This window comes from Perissodus microlepis, chromosome 7 (genome assembly GCF_051167445.1).
Source record: "Perissodus microlepis isolate ML-2025 ecotype Zambia chromosome 7, ASM5116744v1, whole genome shotgun sequence".
NCBI lineage: Eukaryota > Metazoa > Chordata > Actinopteri > Cichliformes > Cichlidae > Perissodus > Perissodus microlepis.
Window position 1 is genome coordinate 11,780,232 of NC_140467.1, and position 20,815 is coordinate 11,801,046.

General features: G+C 38.6%; 4 protein-coding genes across 6 annotated transcripts in view; 2 read left to right on the forward strand and 2 right to left on the reverse strand.

The window, feature by feature from the left end:
- The first annotated feature begins 274 nt into the window (after positions 1-274).
- LOC146382625 (tetraspanin-3-like) lies at positions 275-3,989 on the forward strand. Its single transcript, XM_084933413.1, has 7 exons — positions 275-477; positions 1,391-1,582; positions 1,769-1,843; positions 2,059-2,160; positions 2,283-2,435; positions 2,561-2,644; positions 3,149-3,989. The coding sequence occupies exons 1-7, from the start codon at positions 415-417 to the stop codon at positions 3,239-3,241; spliced, it is 762 nt and encodes a 253-aa protein (XP_084789539.1). The 5' UTR covers positions 275-414; the 3' UTR covers positions 3,242-3,989.
- On the reverse strand, positions 3,559-13,418 carry pstpip1a (proline-serine-threonine phosphatase interacting protein 1a). The gene is made up of 15 exons (XM_084933410.1): positions 13,306-13,418; positions 12,232-12,332; positions 12,070-12,144; positions 11,907-11,941; positions 11,710-11,816; positions 11,526-11,588; positions 10,881-10,985; positions 9,701-9,746; positions 9,388-9,467; positions 8,763-8,861; positions 8,582-8,678; positions 8,318-8,402; positions 8,141-8,217; positions 7,352-7,449; positions 3,559-7,184 (listed from the first exon to the last, which is right to left on the reverse strand). The coding sequence occupies exons 1-15, from the start codon at positions 13,333-13,335 to the stop codon at positions 7,053-7,055; spliced, it is 1,230 nt and encodes a 409-aa protein (XP_084789536.1). The 5' UTR covers positions 13,336-13,418; the 3' UTR covers positions 3,559-7,052.
- Positions 12,915-17,335, reverse strand: rcn2 (reticulocalbin 2). The gene is made up of 8 exons (XM_084933412.1): positions 17,276-17,335; positions 16,709-16,849; positions 16,512-16,614; positions 16,233-16,429; positions 16,036-16,149; positions 15,817-15,910; positions 15,577-15,716; positions 12,915-14,120 (listed from the first exon to the last, which is right to left on the reverse strand). The coding sequence occupies exons 1-8, from the start codon at positions 17,276-17,278 to the stop codon at positions 13,977-13,979; spliced, it is 936 nt and encodes a 311-aa protein (XP_084789538.1). The 5' UTR covers positions 17,279-17,335; the 3' UTR covers positions 12,915-13,976.
- Positions 17,336-18,146: 811 nt separating this feature from the next.
- Positions 18,147-20,815, forward strand: part of scaper (S-phase cyclin A-associated protein in the ER) — a 58,984-nt gene continuing 56,315 nt past the window's right edge. Inside the window, exon 1 of one of the 3 annotated variants that reach the window (XM_084933414.1) lies at positions 18,147-18,476. In XM_084933414.1, coding sequence (XP_084789540.1) covers positions 18,306-18,476 — 171 coding nt within the window. In that variant the 5' untranslated portion in view covers positions 18,147-18,305. Of the gene's footprint in view, positions 18,477-19,262; positions 19,666-20,815 lie in introns of those variants that run through there. The other 2 variants (XM_084933416.1, XM_084933415.1) reach the window with 2 other exon arrangements.

The following is a 20,815-nucleotide window of genomic DNA, read 5'->3' on the forward strand; positions in this document are numbered from 1 at the left end:
GTAGAAGTGTACCTAACAAAGTGGCGGTGAGTTTATATCATACCACTAGATGGCAACTAGCAGCTTTATATATAAATAAAATTGATATCTCGGGTTTTTAACATTTGCTACATTTTTATCATTTGTAACACAATAATAGCTTCTTGACCTGAAAAGAATATTGCTTAAAGGCTGGTCAGATAAACCGGACAGTAAGCTCTAAGGCACCAGTCACCATTTTGGGGGCGTGGTTAAGTTGTGTTTGTGCAGGGTGTGTTGTCGCAGTTCTGCTGTTGGGGGCGCTGTGTCGCAGGCAGCTGTCCAACGGTGTTGTTAAGGTTATGGAGAGTGAATGGTGGGGCCAGCTGGGAGATGTCTGACTAGAAACCTGCATTATTTTTCCGAAACGAACAGCTTTAAAAACCCGTGTTGACGATGGGGCAGTGTGGCATCACATCGTCGAAGACGGTGTTGGTCTTTCTAAACCTGATTTTTTGGGTAAGTTTGGAGGTTTATGTCGGTTTTAAACGTGCGTCACATTTAACCGGCTGTAGCTAGCTGTGTGTTTGTGTGCCGTCAGCTGCTTAGCTTGCTGCGACCTTTGTCTCACTAGTGACGGGCTAGCTTCAAGAGGCAGCCCAAAAACGTGACTATTGCTGATGAGATATTTAGGTTTCCGCTATGAGCTTATATTAAATGAACCATGTGTCATTACGTTTTATATTAAAAGAACTGTTTGCTATGTTGCTTCCTGAAGTGAAGCTACCTTTTTGTGTATTTGTGTGACATAGATATTGCTGTGTTATCATAACTTAAGAACTTTAACAGAAGTTTAAGCAGATGCATTATTTCTTTTTATTTTATTTGTTGGACATGGCTACAAAGTAAATCTAGCTCTCAGCATGTTTCTTTGAAATGTACTGGAGTATAATATTAAGGTCCACTGTATTGTACATGATAGTCTCTGGGGATGAGGACAATTAGTGTTGATTAACTGTACAGTAGTTATGTAAAACCGATCCTAGCATGTTGTTTTTAAGAATTAGAGTTCATTCCTAGTGCACTAAGACACATGTGAAACGGCCCTATGGCAAAGGTCTGTTGCCACGGTGGCAATACACTTATTGTGCTAATCGCTGCAGCACGGTTGCTTCACAGCGAGAAGGCGTTAGGTTCAAATCCAGGCTGGGGCCTTTATATGCAGAATTAGCATGTTCTCGCCTGTCTCTTTCTCATACAGTCTAAAGGGGTTAGGTTAAGTGTGAATGGTTGTTTGTCTCTCTGTGTTAGCTTTTTGCCCAGTGACTGCTGAGATAGGCCCTTGACTCTGAATTGGGTAAATTGAAACATAATACCTGGATGGATGGATACTATTTATTGTAATGTTTTTTGTTTTTCTTGTCACCCACAGGCCGCTGCTGGTATCCTTTGCTATGTTGGAGCCTATGTCTTCATTACATATGATGATTATGATCACTTCTTTGAAGATGTGTACACTCTTATCCCAGCGGTGATCATCATTGCAGTTGGAGCCCTTCTATTCATCATTGGGCTAATTGGATGCTGCGCTACAGTGAGGGAGAGCTACTGTGGACTTACATCGGTCAGTAAACCAGTTTAAAGAGTGTGCTAAATATTAAAGGTGTAGTTCACGATGCATTATATTGCGCCCTGAATGCAAAACACCAAGCATGAATTAACAGGTAGGGTAAGTGTAACTTAAACCAGACCAAAGATAACCTTTTTGACAACTGTCCCTTTGTCTTTAATCTTGAAATTCAATCCACAGTTTGTCGTCATTCTCCTGTTGGTTTTCATGACAGAAGTGGCAGTGGTGGTTCTCGGATACATTTACAGAGCAAAGGTGAGGAAGTCAAATACAGCTTGCTACATGTTTGTTTGTTTTTTTTCTGAGCCTTTAGCACAGTAGATCTCTCTGATAACACCCAGCCAGTCAACCGCTGAAAATTCTATTAAGTGACTCTGGTGTAAAGTTGATTTGTTCAAGAAGATGTGTCAACAAATGCTTAGCCCTCACCTTTTTTTTTTTTTTTTTTTTTTTTTTAAAACTCTTCCCAGGTTGAAAATGAAGTTAATAGTTCTATTATGAAAGTTTATGATGAGTACAACGGCACAAACAGCAACGCCCAGAGCCGTGCCATTGACTATGTTCAGAGACAGGTGAGGATAAAAATCATATTCTCTTTATCAGCTGTCTGTCTCTTTTGTGTGTGGTGTGTTTTGTTTTGTTTTTTATGCGTATTTGCAAGAAATTGACATTACTTTTGATTCTTTATCTTTAGCTTCAGTGTTGTGGGATTCACAATTACTCAGACTGGCAGCACACACGCTGGTATGAAAAATCAAAAAACAACAGCGTACCCATCAGCTGCTGCAAATCTAACATTGGAACTTGTACGGGGTCTCTTACTCATCCTGAAGCTCTCTACCAAGAAGTAAACAATCTCTAATCTCTTCACAAGTTGTCATGCTGGATACACATTTATTTATTTATTTATTTTTAACGCGACAGCTTCATCTTGTATATTCATCTAAATATGTATATTATATGCTTCTATAGGGTTGTGAAGCACTTGTTGTGAAGAAACTACAGGAGATCATGATGTATGTCATCTGGACTGCGCTGACATTTGCTGCCATGCAGGTATTTAACTCAGGAAGAAGATGGCTTCTTAGGTATACCATCAATAGTTTTGAATATTACAGCTGGTTACTCAGAACTGGGTAGCTATATTTCAAATTACTTTTAGTATGGAGTAGCAGGTGACAGGCTTCAGCTTCACACCACCTACTCCCAAGAAACCAGTTCCTCACTGGTAAAAACGTATTTGCACTTACCATGCTGTAAGTCAAAAGTGTCAATTATAAGGCCCAGGTCAAATCCGGCCACTAATTTTTAATTGATACATTTTCTGTAATGTGGGCTGCATGTGGCCTATGATGTAAAATGATTTTGGCATACCTTTTCTAAGCGTTAGAAGCAGAAGTGTCAAGCTATTCAAAGGCAACGACCACAGTGCGAGCCAGTGTTCCATGATGAAAGCAACACATATTTTAAAGTCTGGTATAATACGTGCTGCTATACGTTGCAGGACTTCCCACCTTATAATGTGTGAGTACTTTTAACTGAGTGTTGCATTTCCTTTAGATGCTGGGGATGCTGTGTGCATGTGTCGTGCTGTGCCGGAGAAGCCGGGATCCTGCCTACGAGCTACTAGTTACAGGGGGCACCTATGCATAAAGAGAAAGCATTTCTCACCATAACATTAATTAAGGATTTATAGGTGAGAGCATGAAATAATCTATTACCACACTAACCTTAACGCACTAACCAAGTTAACTTGTGTGTTTTACCTGTTTTTTTTCCAAAAAGCTGTTGTCCAAATTCTTTATAAAGGTCATTGAGAATGAAACGTTGGCATTATTTGCTCTGTGGAAGGCATTGTGGTTGGAAGGCCCCGCTTATACCAACTGAAACCTGGTTTGGTTATGTTCAGAGTTTTTATGCGGGTAGTGCAGTTCCCTCTTATTTTTTGCACTATATGTACAGCTAACACATTGTATTTTTTTTTTTTTTTTTTTTTTTAAATCTGTCATGTACTTGAAAGAAAGAATATAATTGACCTTGTACTTCAACTGCTATTACTACTGCTACTACTATGAGAACTACTCCTGCAGCTCACGTACGTTTTAAACTTTATTTTTCATCAGCAGTATTGTGTCAAGAAATACTTAAACTGCAGTAGAAGTAAAGGCCACTGCATGTTTTTGTGTGTAAACTGTGTAACTTCACTGGCTTTTACTTATTTGAGCTTTATCTTTTGAATCAGTCCTTTTAGTATTTGGAGTGTAATGCATTGACTTTGTCCCTTTCTGTTTGCAGTCTACCAATGGTAGTTTTTAGAACATGACTTGCTAAAATGTAGCAGCGGCAAGACTCCAGAATGTAATTGCAGCATATTTAAAATTAAATCGAATGTTTTCCGGTTTCTGTTTGTTCTTGTTGCTATCAAAGAGTCAAAGGTCAGAAGACACTGGTGTCAAAAGAAATTACGATTTTAGACTCATATGATTTCTGGTAAATATCTCAGCTTTATTTACCTGAGAAAAACTTGGCAGCAACGCCCACTCCTGTGTAATCAGAAACCAGAGAGCAAAGAGTTGTTAGCCACATAATCTAAGAATAGACTGTTCTAATAAAACAGAAATAGTATTTACTGCAATGCTAAAGCTAACGGTGTTTTTTAAAAAAACAAACAAAACAATAGAAGGTTTGTCTTTTCAGTTCAATTTAATAAATATAAATAAACGCGTTACATGCACTTGTTGTGTTCAGACTACAATTATCTGCACATTGAAAATATACAAAGGCCTTTTTTTACATTTTGTATAGTATGCATTACTTCCACAGGCTTTTATATTGCTGCCACTAGGGGCTGTAAAGAGAAATGAGTCTCACAAGTTTCACAAATGTGTATGATGTGACCACCCTCTGCGTCTCCTCCTTCACTACATCCATGAACTGTCCTACTGATGTTCTCATTTTTAATCTTTCCCTTTTTGGCCTCAAAAGCATAAATTAAAATTTTAAATACAATGTACAATGATTTGTGTGCAATTTAGAAATGTACAAATTCGTGCTCCAATGCACACACAAACAGAAAACACTTTACCCACAAATCACAAATCTGATAATGTTTGCTTTCAAAAGGCCTCGTGTGAATACAAACGTCTAAACATATTTGTGATTTTCAATCGCTTACAGAGCTGATTTCAGTGTGCGGTCAACTGATATGATGGGAATTTAAGGCACTTCACTCTTTCAGCCCCAAACACATGCTGCATTCGAGTGCGAGTGGGACATCTGGGCTTCCTACATGACTTCAAATAACCTTTTTTTTCTAAATAAACAAAATACAATCATCACCTCTCGACAAGAACACATACGATTATCTATTACAGATACTACTCAGCAGCCTATGAAGATTAATAAATGGTCACGGTTATTCGTCTAAACTAACATTAATGTAAGCCTAATGAGTGATCCTGAACTGTCAGCATTTTGGCATCTGCAGATGTCAATTAGCTCCTAGCATTAATTTTTTATTCACAAGCCATTTTGATTTTATGTTTTCATTAGTCATAAGTATTTGAAGTGAGAACTTTAATAATAGTATGTCATAGTTTATTATGAATAAACTATTCATAATAAACTTACAAAAACACATGAACTTTAAATATGACACTAATAAGGCATATCTATAAGTGTAATTAAAAAATAAGCAGTCAAGTATAGACTGTTATTCCTGAACAGCTGAATTTGTTGAAAATAAATTGCACTATTGCTCACATTCAATCAATTTTAGGATTATGTGTTTAGTTTATTAGTCCTAAAATCTTTCATCTTTAGTGTCTTTTGCTTTACTTTTGAGGCTCTTAACTAACTGGTACACTCCCGTTTTAAAATGGAGAGAAATCAGCAAGATGTGTGGGTATTTGGCTAAGCTGAGTAGAATATGACTATCATTGTTGACCCCATGTGCAAGGTGGTTTAAAATAGTTCATTAACAGTCATGCATGAGTCTAAGATTAATTAAAAAGTTTGATTTCACTGTGGCTTATGCAGAACACTGGGGAATAATGTTTTGTGGAGGCTTGATGCGTTGTACCACTGTCAACTACTAACTGTCTTCCCAGTTAGTTTCCCTTTCATGGTTCTGATTCCTCAAGTCTGTTAAAAACATACACAAACTGTCCTAGAAAGGATTTTTTAAAATCTGCAGGTAAAAAAAACCCCACTGTACTCTTTGTTTCTGTTTACTTAAAATATAGGGTGACGTCACTTCTCCCTTCACAGGTTCCACTGAAGTACACTGGGGTGAGACTGCAATACACACTACTGGATATTTGCTATCTTGATTTTGTATGTGGTCAAGAATAGTTTTAGCTGAGGCTCTGTCACAGCATCTTCAGCTTTCACAGGATGTTGAAAGTGGTGCTGTTGAAATTGTTCACACTGGGCCCTTTACCAGCAATCCTCTAAATTATGTGTGTTCAAATGTTGCAGTGCGCTGGCTTCCTGCACGTTTTGCAAACATTTCTTCCAGCTATAACTTTGAACTCTTAGTACCAGTAGCAGATATTGGGTCAGGGACTCTGCACAAAGGATAACTGCACAAAGAAATACAATAATTTTTTACTTCTATTTCCCCCTTTTCTTGCTTTTAAAGCAGATGTCTTTGTGACTTGTCTGTTTTATTTTGCTTCACTTGTGAACTACTTTATAGGTTTAACTATTAGCCTATATTAGCTTGTAGGTTTTACTACTTTAGCATATGCTATGCATCAGTCTGTATAGCATCTGTAATTGGTTTGTGTTCTAGTCGAGGGCTAACAAGCTATTCTGTTCATTTAGAAAATACACCTGATTTATTTGAATTAGGATAGGAATAAGCAGAAAACCCAAATGTCCCAGTTTTTTTTCTAGCATTTAAAAACAACATGCATTTATGGATCTGTGCACTGCTGAAAGAAATGAGAAGTATCTCATACCCCAATTGCACACCTGACATGATCTGTCCTTATTAGATTACGGTCATTTAATTGACACCTGTAAGCAGAGGAAGCTTTTTGAAAGTGTAAATGATCAGATCTGTAAAGTCAAGCTTTAAAATTTGTGCATGCATGATCACCATTTATTCAAGAATAATAAACTAATATAAAATATTTTTAAATGTGTTCAAATGGCTTTGTATTTGGGTGTAGAGCACACATTTGTGCATTCTTAAAATTTTCCACCAGCTGTAGCACACATTTATACATCCTAGTTTGTGCTTGTAGATTGTAACCATGCACATCTGTGACACCTTTGAGACTGATTTCTCTCCATAACAGGGTGTCAAAATTCTAAATCCTACAAGTACTTCAGTGATACTTACAACAGAAAGGTAATGGCGGATAAGATGAAGCTCTGGGGTTATTCTATTCCATGGTCTTTACAATATGTACACAGAAATGTAGCAGTTACGTAGTCCTACATACGGCTGTTAGACTCATTCTTTAGCAAGATACGAGCCTGGAACCAGTCCAGAAATACCATTTCTTTTCACTGTCCACCAGCCATCTTCACCTTGTTCCAAGACAATCACAATATCTCCAACAGATAGAGGGAGTTCATCCTCTCCCTAAACAGGTACAGAAACAATCAAAGGGTGATCTTTCAAATCAGTCAAAAGGCTTAGAACTAGAATGCAAGGATTTGCAAATAATGTTACTCTAAAACCTATTTTACTATGTTAGAGCCATGAAAATGTCTTATGTAGAAGTTAAAAATCTGTGCCCAGAACCTGACCTGTGCCACATAGTCGTATATCGCCTTGTATTCATCACTTCCCATTTGGGACGCCTGGAATCCAGGAATGGACGCATATACTCCATCTGATGTTTCTCCTGAAGACACATCACATGTTAAATGGACTCATTCTTATATAGCGCTTTTCTACTCCCCCGGAGTACTCAAATACAACATGCCTCATTCACCCATGCACTTCTAAACTCAAGTGCAAACTAAACTACATTCATACTCCGATGAACGCATCGGAGGGCAACTTGGGGTTAGTATCCAAGGATATTTGGCATGCAGACTGGAGAAGCCAAGGATCGAACCACCAACCTTCCGATCAGTAGCTGATCTGCTCTACCACCTGAGCCACAGCCACCCCGTTACTGTGTATAGCACACACACTCACAATATTTAGCTCAAAGTACACATCTGCTCAGGTCATTTAGTTTTTTGGTGCAGTGTGCAGCAGTATTACCATTCCCTTGGTCTGACCCCACAGCCAGATAATGTCAGCTGAAGTACTCTTTCACCAACTGAACCAGTTAGGCTCTAATTATGGACTTTTTTTTAAATTCGGAATCAAAACTTGTACTGTGTCAGATTCGCTGCTCTGCTTCCACATTTCCCACTATAATGTCATAAGCACAACCTTGTGTTCATTCCTGAGCTTGGAAATCATTTGTATAAAGAAGAACTTAGAGCTGTTCTACACCGTTTGTTACCAAGATTAAAAGACTTGCACATTTGTTTACTTCCAGTAAGAAATTGCAGTGTCATCCCAACACGATGGTACTTTACCTGCAGACTGGGGAACTCCTTCGTTGATGTTTACTTTCGAGCCACTGGAACAGTTCCCCTGCAGAAGATTTGAAAACCTAGAAATTGAGGAAAGTATTCAGTAAGGGATACACAAAAGATATTGAGCAAGAAGTACAAGCTATGTTTATTATTCTCTTGATGTGGTGACAATCTGACCTCTTCATGACTCCAACAAATCCAACACCGCCGTTTCTCTCAGCTGTAGGATTCTTATCGTAGTAATTTTGATATTCAACTGGAGCTGTGGAAAGAAAGAAAAATCTGTTTTTACAGATCCAGTAGCCTGGTACACCATTCATCTTTCCTGTTTCCTCTGCCAAGCATTCCGTCGCATGCTTTAGAGTTGAAAGATAATATTAAAATGTTCAGCTTAGAACATATTCAAATCCAAATCAGGAAGGCAGCAGGTTGAATACCTACCTGGGGGGGTTGAGCCAGTGCTTTTCATCTCAACAAAGCTGTTGTTGTCTGTGACGATGTCACACATTTCCAGCGACTTCCTCACATTTTCATAGCACTGAAAGAACAGTTTGTCCAGAAAACATTGTAAGCATGCTACCTCTCTGTCCAATTCAGGTGCATGAAAAGCAGCTGCACTCACCTCATCTTCTTTCACACATTGCATTGATAAGTGGTTACAATGCACCCACAAGGCATTTCTAACGACACTGATGCGGTCTTCTTCTTGCTGCTGAAATATCTACAAAAGAGCAGTTTGAGTGGACACTTATGTTGAGGCTAGAAACTGTATTTATATAGTCTTAAAAATAAAGTGTTGCAACTAGCAGCTTCCTGCACAAGTGGAAACTTAAGCCTTCGGTGAGCTCAAAGTACAGGTTTTAGTACCTTGCCCCTGCCACCCCAAAAACAAACAAACAAACATTTTTTTTAGATATATTTGAGCATGGGTTTTCATTTGTACGTAAATGTGTTATGAGTTGACATCTGCAAGTGTTCTTATAGGGTTGTGTGAAGTTGTTGAATGGTTAGTTCAGCTTTGTTGATCTTATCACATAAAGAGAGGTCTTATTGCCCGGAAATGTTCTGGGCACAGTAGTGACTCACTATGTATCACTATACTCTGTGAATGGGAAGTATTACACTCGCTCAAAGGCATAGCAGTCCTCAAATACTGACGCTGTATATTCTAGAAAAATATTGAGCCATAGCGTGCCGTTTCAATTTGAGAGAGAAAGAGAGAGAAAATGCACATTTTAAAAGCATACCTCGCATGTGTCAGTGTGAGTCGATTCCCACTCTTGACGGATCTTGTCAAGCTGTTCAATGTTTGTCGTGTACTGTTTCTCTAAAGGAAAAATGAGCAAAATGCAAAAACCAAAGTAAACATTTTGAGTTTTAATGTTCAGTTTATCCTGAAGATAAAATAAATAGCTGCACTTTGAGCTATTTATCGTGTCTTCAAGTAAAAGAGAAGTTCATATGAGCACCAACCTAAAAAAAAAAAATCATGTCTTGTGAATCAGTTTCCTACATGCATTTCAAACATCCTACTTAATTTTGCTTATCAGTTGTCCTTACCAGCCTCTTCTGCAGCCTCTCTGCACTGTTTGGATTTGTTGTTCATCTGATAAAAAAAAAATAGCAAAAATATGAGACACAAAAAATTATAATAATGATAATACCATAATTAATATAAACCCACATATAAACCCACAGCTTATAGTTACTCAAACAATAAAGTCAAACAAGAGGATTCAGTTTTAATAAAATGGAAAAATGGAATGGGATGGATGGATGGATATCAACATAAAACCAATTAGGTTTTAATTAACACTGCCTCAGCCAATAAGTGACACCAAATTATCACCTTATTAATCAAAATCGTGAAGCAATAGGGGAACAGTGTTAACATAGTAATAGTAATAACAGTAACTTGTTAGTGAGATGTATCAGTTTACTTAAAATACAACTTAAAAGTGTCTATTTCTGTTCTTTTTTTTTCACAGAAAGAGGAACTAATGTTTCAAGTTTTAGACAAATAGGCAGCCAGTTTGGACTTAAGCAACAATAAATTGTTCAGGAAGTCATTCTGACACTTTGACATAATCAGCTAATCCTCAGTTAATAAATTATATGTTCTCTAATAACTCATTCACACTCAATGATCCCAAGTTTTACAAAAAGTACCCAGTTCCTGATTTCTTAGTGAATCTTCACCGTTTTTTGTATTTCTCTGTGTAAAGTTTTTTCATGCTTTCAAGTGGAATATCATAGATATTGTTAGTGACTAAATGCCAGTGCGTAAGACACTCTTATTGTTAGTCAGTCAGATATTTAAACTACTTTGCTCAGAATGATGTAGATTCAGAGTTTAACTCTAGAAAGCTTTTTTTTTCTCTTTTATGTTCCTCTGCTGAAGTTTTTCTAAGCTCGCCCTAAATTTAAAAACGTGTACATACAAGCTTGGCTTGATGCTTGATGCCAATACTAATGCTTGGAATCATTGACAACTCTGACAAGAATAAAACCTGAAACTATTAATCCACATGCACCAGTGAGTCTGAAAAAAATGTTTCCTGCAGTTCTACTGTTGAAATGATTATTCATTAAAAAGTTATAAACAGAGTCAACTCGAGCTTATTTAGCAATGTAAAAATCATATTTACTGATGGGGAAATGACTTTGCTCAGACTGAAACGGGTGAACTGGAACAAAAACAACAGTTTGGTCAAATAATCACACAGTAGAGCAAACCTACCTTTTCAATCTGTTTGGGGGTGGCTGTGGGGGCGGTGCCCAGCTTCTCAGTCGTTAGCTCTGCCTCATCTGCCTCTTTGCAGCGCTGCTCATAGGATCTTTTGGACTGGAAGAGAAATCAAACCGAAACCATGTGAAACTACAAAACCCATGCACTGCTCATTAAAACCTTGCTTTATGAGGCCTTGACAGGAAAGGGAGTGGGAGGTGGAGGGAAGAGACAGTTGGAGGGGGGTTTAGTCAAAAAAAAGAAAGAAAAAAAAAAGAGATGTCAAGCATGTGCACCCGGAGAAACAAAATAGTTCACTCACTTCCTTCCTCTCAGCAGAGAACAGGCATCTTTGTTTATCTACAGTGTAACACCAGTGTGCAAAATCTGCCCCCTTCTTTATATGCTGTATTGACTTCTTAAACAATTTGCCTTTTAAAACATGCACAACAATGCTTTAGGGTTACAGTGAGGCCCAAGGCCCGACAGGCCTTACAGAGAAACGTCAATGACATTGTTCATTCTATTTAAAGCCTTTTATGTAATGAATAATAAATGTCCTCACTCAAGCTCAAACCATTATGTGTCTGTGAAAGTAAAAACAATAACTACCACAAACCTGTGGTCTGTCATCATGATAGCAAGAGCTGAGCTCACCTCTAATGTTTTCTTGTAGAGGGAGACTTTTGTCTTCTGGACCTTCTCCATGATGACTTCATACTAAGAATTGAGAACAAAAAGTCATTGCTGTTACCAGGAAATCACACAGAGAAGCAACCAAAAAAATAAATAAATAAAAATATCCTGCTTATGCAAACAAGATGAGCATTCAAATGGGCACCTTTTTCCGCTGTTCTTTCTGTCGCTCTCTAAATGTCTCCATTCTCTTCACCTCCTCCTTTAGGAGCCCAGACAACTGAATGTGCAAATTTCCGATGTTTTCAATTTCTGAAAAGGGACAAGACATGGGGCTAAGAACATGAAGGATGGACCGGGTAACAACGGCTTTGGTAAAATAATGTGATATCTTCTGCTTACGTGTTTTCATTTCATCAAACGATGCTCTCAAAGTGCTGTGAAAATAAAACAAAGATCATTTATTTAAAAAAAAAAAAAAAAAGCGCCGACTTTTTCTTATAACAGAGAATTATTGCTTAGATGCAGTAAGTATAGTGATAAGCAATTTCTCCCTGATACCTACCAGATTTCATACATGCCCCCGGCCTTGCGGGCAATGGTGATAAGCTCTTTTCCATATTTCTCCTCTGCTGTTGCTCTGCATTGACATTTGGGAATAAATGCAGCCGTATGTTAATGCAATAACTTTCAAATGTACAAATCTAGCCAAAATCATAGAGCCCACCTCATTTTCAAGAGCTCCTCCACTTCTTTGCACGTCCGCCGACCATCATTAAGCCTCTGAAGAATCGTCTCATAACCAACATTGCTGATGAAGTCTGATCCCTGGGTTGATAAAACACCAGCTACGCTCACTAACAAAGTTCTCAGCCATAATAGAAATCACACACCGATATTCAGTTTTGGAATGAAAGTAAAAACGAATCCAAAACCATGCTCATTTGTAAGAAAACGTTCCTGTTCCTCCACATTTAAAAAATCAGTGATCACCTTTAGAGAGGAGCCGAGGATTTGAATGACTATCAGTGAGGTTTGCTTAGATATTTTGAGACTATTTTTTTTTTTGCCATGGAGACACACACTGTGCATCTCACCAGCATTTGAATGGAAACTATTATATACTCTTTCACAGCAGGTTCTGAATGGAAAGCAACCGTGTGGGTAGAGTACCAAACATCTCTATTCATGTAAAAAAAAAAGAAGTTACATTCATATAAAACACTGAGATAAGGTAGATAGGAATAAGGAAGCGCATAACTTTGCGGTATAAAGTTAACCTTCTAAGTTATACAAGTTGATTGCTCTTTCTGACAACCCAGTTCTTGTGGTTTTGCTCGTGTATTTAGCACGGTGGCACATAGATGTTCAAAAATACCTTGTATCCGCCCGATGAAAAAAGAAGCCCTCAACTGTGCCGAGCCATTTTTTTATTTATTTATTATGAAAAGGTTGAGCTGAGAAAGAATCCTTTACATCGTGTGACACTTCAGTCTAGATAAACTGGACATGATGACCACAATCTAGATATAAAAATGCTTCCACTGGTCATCACTTACTGTAACAATTCAGTGTGTTTTCAAATGAGAAAAAAAAGCTGAACGATAAAGGAGTGAACTACCTATGGAGAGGCTATGACAAACTAAGTAAATCTCTGGTACATGCTTAGTAGTGTGCAGATACATTATGTAGTTTCAGAAAGTTTGGCTTCACGGTTCAATAAAACGTGTAGCCTACTTTAATCCTCCACATGCAAAGCACCCAGAAGTAAAGAAAAATTAGCAGCATGACAACGACTCACCCAAAAGGCATCTTTAAACTGTAATGTCATCCTGGCCGTATATTAAAAAAATAGTCCCAGCTGTAGAGTGCACTCAACTTTCAGCCACTTCTAACTCCAAGCAGCGTAGCTGGCTGTGGCTAGATACAAGTGAAACAGATCATGACACACTCAGGAAGCGAAGCTTCATGCTGGAGCTCTCACTCACTTACTCATTTGATTTAAATGAGGAAGAGCTGCAACATGTCAGCACTTACCAAAAGCTGAAGTGATAGCGGACATTATTTTAAAAAAAAAAAAAAAACTGTAGCATGCAACCAAAACAAAATCTGCTTTGTTTAATGTGAATTGGATTCAGTACTTTTTCATGAAAACTGAAAATTCCACTTTGTGATGCTTCTTGCTCTTTAAGGGTAATACAAGGAATTCTCTACAACATTATGCAATCCAGTACTTTGCCCAGAAACGTGTACTGTTGTGTAAGTCTTCAGCTTTTGTTCACATTTTGTAACATATTGTACACGAGCCGAACAATAGATCAGATATAACACGCAAAGGATCTGTGACTGCTGAGATCACTGGTGTGTGACGTAAATACCACAACCTTTCTACAACAGACAGGGAGGAAAAAAAACAACATGAAATCATTTACTGAAACAAATAACAGCTCTACATTAAACCAAAAGAGACTGTTATAATTCATCATGTGTCAGGTGCAGATGTCTGCCGTAGTCTGTTACTTCGCTGTTCATGAATGTTTCTTGATTTTTCAAAACTTCAGCCTCTGAGATCTGTCCATCTCCATCGAGGTCCATTTCCTTGATGAGGTGAAGAGCCTGTTGACGGCAGGAGAGCAAAAATATCAGTGTATATGCTACCAAATCATCTTGGAGAGAAAAGAAGCCTTAACTGCGGATTAATTTAAGAAAATTTTCCAGGACCTCTGGGCAAGGAAGGGTCTAATATACAGGATATTCCATGACCTAATTTCTAGGTATGGCGCATGTTTTTAAAAGGTGCGGTTAGACCATCAAAAAAAGAAAGATAACAAAAAAAAAAAAAGCTAAGAAAATTATCGTAAAATAAACATCCCTCTTCCATTCACTGTACGATCCTTTAACCTGCAAAATGCAGACTTACTTCCACGTGGATGTAGATGATGTTAAACATTTGCACAATATGAGACTGTTATGGTGCTCAAGTTGTTTGCATGGCAACTCTGCTTATGGGAAATTGCCACAGATGCAAGTCACCCTTGCTGCTTGTAGTGTTGCAAACATTTTCATGTCTTAAAAGCCTTACAACATTGAGGAGGAGATGCATGTGCACCTCTTAGGACATGAGGTCACAAATGGTGCGCTGTGAGGCAAGTTTGGGTGTGTCTTAAGGGTTTTCTGATAAACTTCTATTGTTATTATAATATCATAAAAATTGGTAATGTTAGTTTACTGTATCAGAAGGTGCACTTTGTTTGGAACACCTGTTCAAACAAACAATGCAAATATGTACTGTCACATGACAGCAGTATTTAAGCAGCATGCATGCATTTAGGCATGTAGACATGGTCAGGATGGTCAGCTAAAGTTTCAGTTTGAATATGGCCTGGCTGTCTATGCAGAAATGGGACATTTGTTGGGCTGCATCAAATTTAAATAGTGGTGTGTCTTGGCTTTGTGTGGAACTATTTGAGAGACGCATCACCATTATTATTGCAACATGATCTCATCTGCAGCACTAAAATAACTCACTGCTATTCAGAGAACATTTCTCTCCCTCACAAGTGTTTACTATTTTTCACCTTAAGTGGTCTGCTGGCCTCCTGAGACCCTGCATCCTCACATGGGGACATTAGATATTGGCTTTTCTGCACCTAATCCTTCATTCTGCTCAATAAAGAATGAAGAATTAGTCAAATACACAATTTGATTGATTTTATTCTTTTACACTTTAAAATAAACCCATCCCCATATGACATATCTTAAACTGCACATATATTTCTGTTAAAAGATGGTGCTTAACAGATTCACATAATCCCAAATATCCAGGGAAAATTAAAAAAGCAAACACAAGATATCAGATCTCAGGAGGTTAAGGGTTAAATGCTTTGTTAATAACTCATAATCCTTAGTAATTCTTTATTTCGAATTTCAATTGGAAGCTAGAAGCTCAGGAGTTTAAACTTGTTCTTCTTCTAAAATGTCGGGCTTATAATAATTTCACTCTTTATTTTATCCACTATAAGCAAAAAACAAGAAAAGAAAAAAAAGCTGAGCACATGATAGAAGACATTACTTCTTCTCTTGCTGATCCGTAGCTGTTTGGTGCAATCCAGCGGAGCTGCTCCTCTCGATTCAGCTTGCCATCCTTATCTTGATCATACAATTCTTTAAATCGCACTGTTTCTTCGATCTCCCACTTCGAAGGGGCACCATCTGATTAAAAAAATATACATAGAAAAAAGAGAAATGTTAACACTGCACAGACGAGAAAGAGAACAAAAAGGCTGCATGCTTGGTTTAATCTCAGCTTTACCATCGCCGCGAACGTCTCCAATAAATTCACTCAGGCTGATGAATCCATCTTTATCTGTATCATATTCACTCAAGACATCCTCAATGGCAAAATCCTATTAGAAAAATAAAAGAAAACCCCAATAGATTTTTCACATGAAACTCAAAGAGCACACTTAGTGTGGATGGAAACATGCATTATCATATCAGGTTTTGCACGATTAGGAGTTAAATGTCTCACAGCCATGTGATCCACTTCAGAAGGGTGGGTGAAGGCGAGAAACTCTGTCACATTGAGGCCAGGTGTGCCATCCACATCAGCAAAGTCAAAGCGCCTCCTCTCCTTTCGATGGAGCTGCATGGTGTATGAGCCCGTGTTAGAGTTCTGATTGATATATTAATCTGTGATGTGTAAGAAGAGAGTTAAAGTCTGCTCACATGTCTAAGAGACTCTTGCTCTGGATCCTCCAGAACAACATCATCATCAAAACTAAAGAGCTGGTCATGAGCCACCGTGTTGTATTCCTCCCATGTTATAACACCATCCTTATTGGTGTCAAACTCAGGGAAGCGCTCCTCCGCATCATCCAGAGCATATTTTCTGTAGACGTGCTGAATCCAGAGAGTAATCTCCTCTATGGATAAAACAGACAGCCTGAGTGTGATTATTAATCCCCTTTGTTTGTCTGTGCTTTACTGGGAGAAGCACAAATATACCTGCACTTAGCAGATTGTCACCATTTGTATCAATCTTCTTTACAATATCCATCATTTTTATCTTCTGATCTGCTGGGCTGAGTTTCTTTATCTCATTAGTCCTCTGCGTAAAAGAAGCAGGGCAAGAAAGTGAGGAGATGCTGGATGAAGGATAGAAATGGAGCTCTAAAGTGCAAAAAAATATGAAAAAAAGCCACCTCATCTCCCAGCAGTACATTCATGTCGTGTTCAGGGTTGTGCTGCTGTCCGATGTAATGATCATCATGCAGATGTTTATGGGAGCTTTGTCCAAAGTCGAACTGAAGAAGCAGCAGTACCAAAAATGTAGAGGATGTCATCTGTTGAGTTATAACACGCTAGGATTGAAACAACACTGGAACTGAAAACAAGTGCACACTGCAAACAGACTTGACAAAATGCAACTGTGCTATCTGGTGGCCAACAGGTGAAAGATAAAAACAAAAGCCAGATAAGGCTAATGTGAAACACTGTTTCTGAGACGGTAAAAAGACGGAGTGAAAGGCGAAGGATCACCCAGATAAACTGGAAGTCGTCGAAACGTTATGTATTTATTTTTTCTGTTCAGGTGCTTGAAACACAGAGGGGAAGAGAGAGGATGAATACGACAACCACAAGGAAGTCAAGAAAAATAAAGCAACAACAGCGTTCTTTAAAACAAACAAACAGACATATAAAAGAGACGCGAACAAGCCAAAACACCCTTATATTACTCAAATAATATAGGATAACGTAGGTGTTATTACCATGGGAAGTTCTTCGTACAGCTTAAGCCTCCACCGTAGTCTCTACCTAGAGGAACGACGAACATCCGATTAAAAACTTCAAAATAAAACAATTATGCAAACTCCAAAAATAATTTGTCAATATGCCGCCTCTCAAATGTGTTATGTGCGCTTTATTCAAGGCTAATAGGCTTCAATGGCTACCTCACTAGTTTACACACAGGCACAACGTGTTTAGGAAACAAGGGGGAAAAGAATAAGAAAATGATAAAGAATGGAAAAGAGTACATGTAACACAGAATATACATTTAACCCACATACAAAAAAGTTTAGCAAGATGTTCTTTTAAATCTCTTTTCAATCTCTTTTAAATATGCTCGTTTGTACTTGTTTATGAAGTTGTAGTTTGCAGTAGTTTGTAAGGCTTATGCAGTCATTGGTGTTACCCACTGGATAGCAAGAAAGCCAATTTGATTTAAAAAAAAAAGAGCTTATATGGAACCAGGTTCCAATGCCTTTTGATATACTTAATATGTATACAGCAAAAAACGACAACAACAACAACAACAACAAAAAACACTGCCCCCGCGATTTACTAGTGATTTAATGCTAGTGTAATGTGATGTACTCCCCCCCCCAGAAGACTTTATTTTGAAGTCAGGTTTTCCACCTCGTGATCCTCCTTCGGTTTGAAGGTGACTTGACGTCCTACCAAATCAACCAAACTTCCTTGAATGTCCCGCCTGATCTTGGTGGTTGCCATGGTAGACAATGCGAAGTCCCGCCTCCTCAAAAATGTATCCCACCCTTTGACCTTACTATAATTTACATGATTGGCTGGCGCCATTGTTGGTTCTACCATACGACGAATTCATTGGACCATCCAAACGCCAGTCAAAAACGCAAGGTGCTCAGACTTCCTGCATCTGTTAGGCTATCCACAGTGTCATGTATTTATCTGACATGTTTTCCCATCACCTCTGACAACAGGGCGACTTTACTCGTAGACTTTAATTTGTCACCGACTGAGCGTTGAACACTAGGCGGGTCGATGTCCAAAGACAACCGCCATGATGGACGGCGGCGCGGAGCTGGGCAGCACCGTCTCGGCCCAAGAGTTAGCAACCAAGGCGGGGACGGGAGGGAAAGGTCTGGTAGCAACAGCTCAGGCTCCTCGCATGGAGGTGGCAAAAGCAAGAATGCATCCATAACTGCTTTGAAGGTATGCGCTGCTTTGTTTTTCGCAGCTAACAACTGAAGTAAAACATTTGATTTAATCAAGAACATAAAAATTCCTTGATATTCCTTGCTAGGAATTCAAGTTCTCGCGATAAATAAACATATTTTGGGTGACCTTACTTTCTGATGGTGTGATATTGTCAAATCTCGTTTCTACCTTTTTTTGTCCTCTTGGTTAAGAAAAATGCCTACATCATCATCACCATTATTCTTATTAGTAGTAGTAGTGGTGGTGGTGGTAGTAATAGTTTACCCAATAAAATTTACATTTGTGAAGATGCTAATCATTTTTACAAATTGTCTGCATACATGTATTGTCATGTTATTAAAGCAAAACTGTGAAAGTAAAGGGACTGTTTTGTAAATTAAAACAGCAGTAATGTAAACAGGCCTATATCAAAATATGTTGATTCCTTTCTTTGTCCCAAAGTGTTATTACAGACTTTCCAAGTTTGCACCATTTGTATTTGGTCAAACCATGTGGCCTTGTATGTCTTGTCCCACAGCAGCATATGAATCACTGAATGCCGGGTCCATTCAGATCTAAAGCATCACTTTGTGTGGCTAATGCACTGCGTTCGCACACACTGTCTCTGACCCTGCAGCTATACTCTCATCACTAGCAAGTACAGGATGGGGGGCAGAGAGCCAGGCCTGCTTTGTGCACATGACTGCGCAGTGTTGTGGTAGAAGGAGAGTGAAGAGTGAGAAATGAGAAGCGGAGAGAGAGAGCGGGGGCTCTGATGCAGAGCAGTGAGAGGAGGGGAGCTGTAAATATAGGAAGCTGCATGCAGTGGTAGGCAGATAGGCAGCAGCAGGCAGGGAGTCGGGCCTAAGAGGTGGCTGCTAACTCAGCAGAGTGCTAGGGGCTCAGACTAGATTACAGGCAAGAATTGCAAACAGAATAGTCAAAGTAAAAGGTAGGCGTGGTGGGCTACTGAGCACTTGTCTCTCACTTGCCACTGGGAGAGGAGTTGACACAGCTGGGCAAGTTGCTATAACAGTGTGGACTACACAGAGGGAGTCTATTTTGGTCCTGCTGTCAGATGACGATGTCACCTTGCACAAGTGGCAATGCTGGTGAGAGGGAACAGGTTGCCTGAAGTGGGCTGTCAAGTATGTCAGGAGTGGATAAAGACGAAGAGCCTGCTTACAGATTGTACTTCTATTCTGTACGTATCCTGTGATGTTTGGATTTTTACTGCTTTTACTAATGAGCTTGTTCTCACCCACTCCACTGTCTTGCTACTTCTGTTTGTAGACCTTGCCAGAAGGGAAACCTTACACTTGTCCCTTACTCAGCACAGTCTAGAAAATAAACATGCTCTCTTGTGCATGTGGAAGGACTGCCTGATCAAAGAAGACAGCAGAAGATAGGCTCCACATTGTATCTTTCTCTTCTATGGTGCAATGGGAGACAGCTTGTTTGTAACTGATTAAGTGGATAAAGAGAATGTTGCTTTAAGCCTTTTTGGCCTCAGGTTGCTGCACTCCAATAGCCATCAGTTGCGAGTAGGTAAGGTATTTTCAAAACACTTATTTGTAATCCACTGGCTGCCAAGCACTGGAGATACCGAGTAAACATTTACTGTAAAGAGATAGGACAGGCTGCATCAGTAGCTCTTGCTACTTTGGTGGATTTGTGTTGTTGAATGATTTATTGTATTTTTTTTTTTTTAAATATTTGTGTCGTCTTATTCTCCACTTGACAAAATAAAGCTCAGGCCACTTGATATGTAAAGAATTTTGCTCACCAAAGTAGGTCAGCTGGGTATCTCCCTTAGGGACATTAAATGGTATCAGACCGATACATGCATTCTGTTTCTGCATGTGTAATGCCTAATGAGCCATGTTCACATTATTCTGTTATTTTTGAATTTAAGGTGGTGTATGTATATACTGTTTTTATTTTAAGCTATGCCCTAATTTTTACTTTTTTACCTCTGAAAACGTATGCCTCAAATGTTGCAAATGTGGTAGAAGGACAGTTTTTGTTTTTTTATCTGAACAGTAGCGTTCATGAGAGACATCCAGGAAAAGAGAGAATGATTTGTTCCATGACTCATTTCTGTTAAGAGAAGAACTGGCTCTCAGTTTTGATTTTTTTTAAATGTTTGTTATTTTATATAGTTATTTTCATTAGGTATAAAACTATGATTCATAGTTGTCTAAAATATTCAAGTTTGGTCTGGACTCTAGTCAACAGTAGAGTAAATAATTTATGACAAGTGCAGAAGTGGTACGGTCTATTCTAGGGGAAAAACACACTAAGTGGAAGATGCAGAATGATAAACCTCTGATTGCCGCTGATTGCCAGAAATC

What these genes read in the sequence shown, in the direction of transcription:
- LOC146382625 (XM_084933413.1), top strand. Translation starts at nt 415, where the DNA reads ATGGGGCAGTGTGGCATCACATCGTCGAAGACGGTGTTGGTCTTTCTA. An exon ending in TTCTAAACCTGATTTTTTGG is followed by an intron (nt 478 to 1,390) that starts GTAAGTTTGGAG and finishes TGTCACCCACAG; the next exon opens with GCCGCTGCTGGTATCCTTTG. An exon ending in CTGAAGCTCTCTACCAAGAA is followed by an intron (nt 2,436 to 2,560) that starts GTAAACAATCTC and finishes ATGCTTCTATAG; the next exon opens with GGTTGTGAAGCACTTGTTGT.
- rcn2 (XM_084933412.1), bottom strand. An exon ending in TGACAATCTGCTAAGTGCAG is followed by an intron (nt 16,430 to 16,511) that starts GTATATTTGTGC and finishes TTTTATCCATAG; the next exon opens with AGGAGATTACTCTCTGGATT. An exon ending in TGGAGACGTTCGCGGCGATG is followed by an intron (nt 15,717 to 15,816) that starts GTAAAGCTGAGA and finishes TTTTTTAATCAG; the next exon opens with ATGGTGCCCCTTCGAAGTGG.
- pstpip1a (XM_084933410.1), bottom strand. Translation starts at nt 13,335, where the DNA reads ATGACATTACAGTTTAAAGATGCCTTTTGG. An exon ending in AGAAAGAACAGCGGAAAAAG is followed by an intron (nt 11,589 to 11,709) that starts GTGCCCATTTGA and finishes CTCAATTCTTAG; the next exon opens with TATGAAGTCATCATGGAGAA. An exon ending in TATACGACTATGTGGCACAG is followed by an intron (nt 7,185 to 7,351) that starts GTCAGGTTCTGG and finishes GTACCTGTTTAG; the next exon opens with GGAGAGGATGAACTCCCTCT.